Here is an 8,913-nt window from a genome sequence, read left to right as displayed (position 1 = left end):
TTTGAATGCACCAGATGAAATTCTGATTAAAACATGCACGGAACATCCCGTCGCGCTCACACAACAGGCGATACAGAGAACATATGGCTGCAGGAGATGATATAGTCTCATTTGCCATAAATCTCGCTAAAACTAATGCTCCCTTGTAAAACTCTCGGCACATCTCGCTATATAGTTATTTAACTCCATCAGAAGCACTTGGCGAATGGCGATGGAAACAATTTTTACATACACGCCGACGCCGGTGTCGATCGTAAGTTCGGCACTCGCCATATGTGTGCGCATATCTGCCTGCAACCCCCATCCCTTCTTGAATCCTCAGTCCTCACAGACTGGCACTGATCAGTGAGCTGCGAGGGTGAACACGCCGACGCCGACTTTACTTGGCCACTCACATGCACAAGTATGGGAGCAAACGGGCTACAGTCTATACCTCACTTGATGTTCATGCATGCTTATCCTCTGGCAGCTAGTTTGACTTTCCACTCAGTCTACTCCCATCTTCTCAACCACTGGGCGACGCGGCAGCTCTTCAATGCACCGTTCGCTCCATCCGCCAACCACCTGCTAGCGAGAGCATGCCGGCCACATGAAACCACGACCACCTTGCCCCCTGCATTCCGTAATCTATGCACCATGCATGCACCACCGACGCACGATCTCTCTGGTTCCTATAAATACCAGCGCGGAGCAGGGCTACAAGAACCATCCCGACGAGCGACCATGGCTACCACTACCAGGCGCACCGTGTTGCTCCTCCTCCTGCTCGGCATTGCCACGCAGCTCAGCTCTGTGGCTCTCGCCGGATTTGGCCGTGGCCCCTTTGGCCGTGATCGTGGCTGTCGCCACGGTCGCTGCCGCGGCGGCGGCCTAGGTGGAGGCGGTGGTTTTGGTGGTGGCGGAGGAGGTGGCTTGGGTGGTGGAGGTGGTCTTGGTGGAGGAAAGGGCGGTGGTTTTGGAGCTGGAGGTGGAGCGGGCGGAGGTTCCGGTGGTGGACTTGGAGGAGGAGGAGGGTTCGGTGGAGGAGGTGGTGCCGGGGGAGGTCTCGGAGGTGGCCATGGCGGTGGTTTCGGTGGTGGGGCGGGAGCTGGAGGAGGAGCCGGTGGTGGGCTCGGAGGTGGAGGTGGGCTAGGCGGTGGCGCCGGACATGGTGGCGGCTTTGGAGCTGGCGGTGGTGCAGGTGGTGGTGCGGGCGGTGGAGCTGGTGGTGGAGGCGGATTTGGTGGCGGCGGCGGTGCCGGTGGAGGTCTCGGAGGTGGGCATGGTGCTGGTGGTGGCTTCGGTGGTGGGGCAGGAGCAGGTGGTGGTGCCGGCGGTGGAGCTGGTGGCGGAGGAGGATTTGGTGGCGGCGGCGGTCTGGGAGGAGGAAGTGGTGGCGGGCTTGGAGGTGGTCATGGTGGAGGTTTTGGAGGAGGTGCTGGTGCAGGTGGTGGAGCCGGCGGCGGCGGCGGTCTGGGAGGAGGAAGTGGTGGCGGGCTTGGAGGTGGTCATGGTGGAGGTTTTGGAGGAGGTGCCGGTGCAGGTGGTGGAGCCGGTGGTGGCGTCGGCGGAGGTGGCGGATTTGGTGGAGGCGGAGGCTTTGGCGGCGGTGGCGGTGCAGGAGTAGGTGGCGGACATGGCGGTGGTTTTGGGGCAGGCGCTGGTGCCGGTGGTGGTCGTTGGAGGAGGTGCCGGCGGCGGTGGTGGATTCGGTGGAGGTGGTGGCGGTGGCCGCGTTTGAGAAGCTTCATTATACGAACCAAAGTCTTAATTCTTGTATTTCAACGCAGTGCTCGATTCTTGTATGAAATAAAAACAATATATGAACGCTAAACTTTGTTTCTTTTCCATAATAAGACCGTTGTTGTTTGTTTCCCCCCAAATTTCCATTCTTATATTGTTTTGCTTAGCGACCGCAAGGGATGAAATTATATATGTACTGAAAATCAAGTTTGATGTCTAATGTTTCTCGAGAACGACCTTGCAAATAATCCACCATTTCAAACTCAAAAGAGATGTTTGAATATGATCTCTTTTGAGCCATTCACCTATAATATAAGAGATTTGATAGTTCTCATCTAGCTAAGTACTAAGTTCGTGCTCAGTTAAGTCCTACATCGTTTGATTGCATCGTGATTCGTGCATATGAGTTGCAACTGAGTTTAACTGAAAAAAATTATCCACGTCGTTCGATTAGTTTCGTGATTCGTGCTAGTTATCAGTTGCAACATGAGTTGCAATCGAGAGTTGTTGACATCATCTAACTGAGTAGTTCTCAGCCGACTGAGAAATATAAAGGTCCAGACAGAAGCTGTAGCATGTCATCATTATATTTAGACATCTAGCATCATAAATTGGTGTATAGTCCCACTTAATTCAAAGGAAAAATTCTTCGGAAAACTATCAGTTGACACTATGAAGAATCAGGACTTATCGTTGAACCTTGCATCCTCAAGGGCAAGCAATAATTAACAACTTCGTGTTTAACCTGCTCCCGAGCAAAAAAAAAGGAATGTATAATTGACACTCGGCTGATTTTCAATTTTTCATACGTAATTTTTTCTTCCGATCATAAGATGGCATGTGGCATGGAGGGAAAGAAATCATATGTTCCATTTAGATGTGGGCACTTGGCTGATATTCAATTCGTCATAAGTCACCTTTTCGTCTAGTTATAAAATGAGATGTGGAAGGGAGAAAAAAAATCACATGATCCGTTTAGATGAAGCAACTAATGAGTTTCATACGCATTGGTTCAATTCGCTACCCATAATTAGCAATAAACAAAAGGATGAAAGGAGGCAAAGTCCAATTTATATCATTTCAAGCCTGAAATTACAGTGTTGTTTTTTCCGAAGTTACATGTTTCAGATCATGTATATAGTAGTGTAATGGATTGTAACTTGCTACGTAGAGTACATGTAAAAAAATAGACGAAAATTTAGTCTAAATGATTTCAAAACTAAATTTACAAGGCTGTTTGCTCAACCTTACATGTTTCAGATCTTGTAGATGCTAGTGTAATGGGTTGTAAGTTTTGGCGCATAAGAATTTGGCGAAAAAAATGCGAGTGAAATCCATCGGCTAATGCAAACTATAGTACGTCCGTCCAAAGAGATAGTTATGCTCGGGGACAGATAAAGGCTATTAGCCATACGAACAGAATGATCATCCATGTTCAGGAATAGACTAGGAGGCAAAGGCGCGGCGGCACGCCGCGCCCGTGAGATGGTAAGCCGTAGTAGCAGTGCTATAATGTTATTGGTAATATCTTCTGGAGAATTTATTTATATTATGCACAAAAGCCTATAATACATTTCGATTTGATTATTAAATCATGGGGTTATGTCATGTAATACATTTTTTAAACTGGTGTCAGGTAATACTTGCTGCAGGAACGATGGGAGAACGTAAATTACCGTAGCATTGCCTTTGTTAGGTGGGAGATTTGTTAAGTGTGTCATTTTGATGTTTTCTTTGAAGATGAGCACATGTGCGTTCGTTGCATTCACGTTGGTTCCTGCTTGACTGAATGTCGTGTTGTTTTAGCTGACGGACGGTATCGCCCTATTGGTTTGTCGAAATTCCGGCGTCCTTAGACCAATGCCAATACAATTCAGATCAAGTTAGCTCACAGGTAGTCTAGACTAAACGGGATACAACAAAAGGTAGATTTCGTCGAGTTTAAATGATACATATCCGGTTGTCCTAGCTAAATAAGCAGGCAAAAAAGTAGGACAATAAGATGAGAGTATTTCGGCTTCTTGGTGCGTCGGAGTTCTCATCGTAGATGGCAATACCTGGATCGACAGACTGAAGGCTCGCCATCGTTCTTGAAGGACTCAGCATCGTGGTCGAAGGGAGATGTGGTGGCATGCTTGCTTTCTTCTTTCTTCGTCGTCATCTTGTTTTCTTTGAAGATGCGGAATCAGAAGGAACAAAGGAAAACTCATCGACTACATACAGGCAGAAAAAGAAGGGGTCGTCAGAAATTGGGAAATAAGTAAACACCACGTCAAAGAACAGACGAAGCAATAGCAGGGCGAGCAGCCGGTCTAAGAGCAACATGTCTTGAGCTAGAAGCAGCAAAACCATCCGATCGACCAACTGACGAAACAATCAGCAAATTAACACGCTGCCAATCACGAGATGGTTGGACAAAACGGTTCCAAATCCCAACAAGATAGAGCATGCAGAAAAGGCATCCATGAAACCATGCTCATACAGGTCAAACATCCACAGAAGAAGCAAGACGCCGAAGGACCAAATTCGTTCACACACGACTAAAGCCTAACATCGACAAATCCGCCTCTGTAATTCCCTGATAAAAGCGAATTAATTAAGAAGAAACAACAGGAAACCACAATGAACTGAAGAAACAGAGAATATGAACGTGAGAGAGACCAACGCCGATGGACGCAGGCTGAGATGAAAGTATGGTTGAATCAATAAAAGCAAGTCATCAGAAGAGAAAACTCAGCAATGATAAGAACGATGCCATCAGAGAAGCCAACCAGACGCTTGCATAGATGGACCTCTCATGGTCTCGCCTGCCAGCATCCGTATCGGACACGACAGCAGACAGAGAACCATTCGGGACAACACACGAAGGAAGCAACGGAGAACCATTCGGGACAACACACGAAGGAAGCAGTAGGCAGAGCGAACGAATGAGCGGAAAAACGCAGGAGAGCGGAAATGGCAGCACAGGACAATGCGGGTCAAACATCAGTTGGAACAGGCTAGCAACGCAAGTTCCCGCCTTCGACGCACATCACTCTGAGACCTACCACGACTACCACGAACACAGAGAGAGAGGTACTCTCCATTGACATCTTGAAAGGTGGACTTGAAAGCACCAACAGAGAGTGCGAGCAAGAGGGCCACCTACCACGCCTTCCATGCGTGCCAGCCGGACAATTGCCGCGACTGCCATCAGCGAGAAGCAGAATAGTGCCGAACTGCCGATACATTCAGGAACATGGCACTGCTGCAGCGAGGCGGAGGGATCCGACGATGAACAGCAGGACGATGACCACTCATAGGGAGCGCAGCAAAACCCGACGATTTGCGCGGAAAAGAAACAGTGCGCCGTAGGTTACAATCTCCACAACCAAAACAACAAATCAACTCAACAGGAGAATATCAATTCGAGAAGGACATCGCCACGAGGACAGCGGGACGCACATAACGACAGGCAGATGTCACAACTCAGGAATAACGATCACACACCAATGAACCGATCAAAGCGCATATACCCAATCCAAACATAAATCAACGATATGAAACAATAAATCAAAAGAGGGGCAGAAGACAAACCGACCCCAATGAACCTGGGCCTGCAAGAACTCCTCGGAGACAACCTATAGAGAGAACAAAACATGAAAAAAAGCGGTTTATGGAAACGGGGCAAATTAAGATCAGGTACGGAAGAATCAATTTTACTACTTTTTTACCAGTTGGCATATTAGGATATGTATGCATCGGTTGAATGTGAGGAAAATAAGTTATCATCCGCTACAATTCTAGCTGAACTCCGTCCATTCACATTTATACTGCTATAATTGGTGAGGAGGGGGAATAAAAACTTAACTACCCATTTTCATGTCCATAGACGATCTAACTATTGTAGTTTTAGCAGATGTTATTCAAAAAAAAAACCTAACCCTAAAGCAAGTACCATGAACCTTCCATTAAACACACAAATACCAATTGGTTAAATTCATGTCGAAAAACAATTTATAAAATAAGATTACCTTAGGCTGATCCAATATATACGAACATCTAAGGCACTTATAAGCACCACCATGGAGATGTTTTATTTCCACCGCAGTTAAGATGGACACCAAGCTTCTTGTATTGTCACCGAAAGAACATTTGCCTTGACACCAATCTTCTTTGACTGCCACTGTAAAGAGCATTCAGAAAATATAAGATCTTGCCATCAAAATCGGAGCTCCATGATAGCACACGTAATGACTAATATGATCCATCTACCAGAAACATCGAAGATGGATGGCGTTAGCACAGTATCATTCTCTGTACAGACAGAGCATTTATTCAGGCTTGCCATCTTAACCTGCAGGAACAGTAATACATTGATAAATTTTCTTGTTAGCAGAACTGTAAAATTATTTTAGATAAAGGGAAATAGGACATTTCACTCAGATTTTCAAGGAAATAGTGGTCAGAATAATATCACATTAGAGGTGACATGTGTTGCTCGTGGAAATTTATCTGCTTCTTAAATTAGCAAATCGAAAAATCAGCTTTTACAGAGATGTTTCAATCAAGAAATCAGCACTCGATATTTGAGTAACACCATAAAATCGCTGTAATGCCTAATCCATGAGTGCAAATGGAAAATGACTGTACTCTTGAGTTGTCCACAATATTGCTTCATATTTGTACACCATGATGACATAGAAGATGTTAACATAACATATGAGAAGGTGCACTGACGTCAAGAGCAATTATAAAAAAAAACGTGAACGGCTAGTTAAGATTTATTGTCACATCCCAAATTCCTAATATTATTGGTGTTGTCTACAGCTCATCTTGTGTGGTAATGCGGATCTCATAGAAGGAACTGGATGTCATCTCAATTTTTTACCACCAAACTAAAACACCACAGGTGATGGGATATGAACTTGCCAGAGGCATTACTATCCATAGCACAAAGCCTCATTCAAACACACAGACCGCAATTTTTTTTGGAATACCAACACAGCAAGAAAGGAAGAAAATAGAAAGAGCAGAGGTAGCTAAGTTTACCTGCGCCTTTGGGTTAAGGCATCTATGATCTGAAAGAAAAGAAGAGCGAGCAGGTCGATTGTCATGGTATTGAGGGCGGCCGCCAAGCCCTCCAACCAGTCGAGTGAGAGGTAAGGCGCCGCCGCCAGTAGACGCCATGGTCTCCATCACCCCTGCCCGGCTCCCTTTCGCTGGCGTACGCCACGGACTCCGCCCCGGCGGTGGCCGCCTCCATCCCCGTCGCTGGACTGGACATCAGGGTCTCCATCCCTTCCGCCCCGCCTGCTTCCCTTTCGCTGGTGGACGCCGCGGCGTACGCCCCGGCGGTGGCCGCCTCCATCCCCATCGCTGGATGTCGCGGTCTCCATCTCTTCCGCCCCTTCTACCCTTGTGGGACGGCTCAGCCTCCATCGCGTCTTACAGAAAAGCCCAGATGTGAGGAGAGGACGGGGAGGATGAGCAGGAGAGCCCACGACTCCCAGCCGCCGGGCCCTGCTGGCCTCCAGCTTCCCCTCGACGTCTCTCCCGTGGCGAGCCTGCCTCTGTACACCCTGCTCCAGACCGCTTCAAGAACCAGGACCTCCTCCGGCTGGAGAGCGGAGATGAGACTCCTGCTGGCGGCGCACGCGGTGGGCGAGGACCGCACCGTGGGCAGCGGCTGAGGAGCGCGGCGAGGAGGTGAACGCGGATGGACGCTTGTGACTGCTGCAGTGGAGCCGTGACTTGTGACTGATGAGGTGTTGAGCGGAGATGGGAGAGGACGGAGCCGGTCTAGGTAGGGCAGGCGACAAAGATGGCGTGCTGATTGAGACGGTGGATTCCTTTCCATTTATTTTAGAGTTTCAAGTGGTGGAGCATCTAGATATTTCCCTGCCGCTTTGACCGCCGCTCACCGCTATAAACGGTAAGATCACAATCACCGGGAAAGATAAGGCAAGAAGAGTCTATAACCGGTAACCGGTAATCTCCATTGTGGAAAAAAAAAGAATCAAAAGAGAACAGATCGGCTGAATTAAAGAGGAGGGAAAATATGTATCTACGCGTCGCAGCAAGAGTGGTGATAAATAGCCCATCTACAGTTACCAAAACACTAAGAGATGCGTTAAGTTGATCAACTTTTATATAGGGTATAATGAAGGCTATCAGACCTTCAGGGAGAACGTTCCAGCCTGTGTAGGCTTACGAAAATAATCATAACGACCTTTCCATTGCTGCCTAATCAGTACGACAAAAAATGCGACCGATGGCAAAAAAAAAAATCAGTCGACTGCCATTTATTAAATCCCTGTAATTACCATGTATATAAATACAATGTAAGGACCGAGTAACTTATTTGCAGAAAAACTTTTGTGTGTACCGTTGTAATGCTTATGTATATATACACTGTAAAATCCTAGTAATTTATGTGTTGAATTTTTTTGTATGCACCATTGTAATTCTCATGTGTATATAATGTAAGAACTTGATAATTTACGTGTATAAAAAATAATACATACCACTTTAATTCTCAGGTATATACAATGTAAAAACCTAGTAAAATCTCAAAGACACAAAAAAACCCATCCCATGAAACAAAGGCTGACACAAAAATAGCCAAAAGTTACCCGCTTTCTCTTAGTGCAAAGAAAAGAGCGGACGAAGCAAAAACCAACCGGGGTGTATTTGGACGGACGAAAAACCTGTTAACGTTTATAACTTTTGACCTCATCGGAGGGAAGTATTGCTCAACCTTGGGGAGGTTAGAGGGTATTCTTCTTAAAAATCATGTCCATGGTCTTTCAAAGAATATTATATTGACAGTACAATGTCATGTGTTCCTCTCAGAAAAATCAAACCCAAACGCACAAGCAACTATCTGAAGTAAGTGGGTGCTTCAAGGTATATAGTAGGCAATGTCTACTATGTCGAATTTGCTCTTCGCTTGCATTTTCTATTGGTCCGGCTGTTCATGGCTTAATCTTCCAACTAACAATATAAGGAGGGATCTTTCAAGTCAGTATGGGATCGTTGCACCTGAAACATCAACAACATCAACTTCATTCAAGGAATGATGCAACTGCGTGTGGCCTAGTTGCAACCTAGTGGGGATGGCTACAACTAAACAACCGAGTGTTACCAACCATGCCTTATCTAGTTACCACCCAGTATGAAATGACTGGAACTAAAACACCATCAGCAGCA

The 8,913-nt window shown here is 46.5% G+C and overlaps 1 protein-coding gene across 3 annotated transcripts; it reads right to left on the bottom strand.

Annotated features, from left to right (window-relative positions):
• Positions 1-3,503: 3,503 nt before the first annotated feature.
• On the bottom strand, positions 3,504-7,455 carry LOC124676605. Of its 3 annotated transcripts, XM_047212641.1 has the most exons (5): positions 6,754-7,455; positions 5,977-6,058; positions 5,736-5,887; positions 5,303-5,342; positions 3,504-3,935 (listed from the first exon to the last, which is right to left on the bottom strand). In XM_047212641.1, exons 1-5 carry the CDS (start codon positions 6,898-6,900, stop codon positions 3,880-3,882), a joined length of 477 nt encoding a protein of 158 aa, XP_047068597.1. In that variant the 5' UTR covers positions 6,901-7,455; the 3' UTR covers positions 3,504-3,879. The 3 variants fall into 3 exon arrangements, with proteins under 3 accessions (XP_047068597.1, XP_047068595.1, XP_047068596.1); XM_047212639.1 differs by having other exon boundaries at positions 3,504-5,342; XM_047212640.1 differs by lacking the exon at positions 5,303-5,342 and having other exon boundaries at positions 6,754-7,453.
• Positions 7,456-8,913: the final 1,458 nt, after the last annotated feature.

Source organism: Lolium rigidum, chromosome 7 (genome assembly GCF_022539505.1).
Source record: "Lolium rigidum isolate FL_2022 chromosome 7, APGP_CSIRO_Lrig_0.1, whole genome shotgun sequence".
Lineage (NCBI taxonomy): Eukaryota > Viridiplantae > Streptophyta > Magnoliopsida > Poales > Poaceae > Lolium > Lolium rigidum.
This window is presented reverse-complemented; position numbering and strand designations above follow the sequence as displayed.

Bases quoted from the DNA above. Each gene is read 5' to 3' on its own strand.
- LOC124676605 (XM_047212639.1), bottom strand. From the start codon at position 6,900: ATGGAGACCATGGCGTCTACTGGCGGCGGCGCCTTACCTCTCACTCGA. The intron at 5,888-5,976 runs GTAGATGGATCA...TGCTCTTTACAG, and splicing joins ATCCATCTTCGATGTTTCTG to TGGCAGTCAAAGAAGATTGG. The intron at 5,343-5,735 runs GTAATCTTATTT...TTCTCTCTATAG, and splicing joins ATATATTGGATCAGCCTAAG to GTTGTCTCCGAGGAGTTCTT.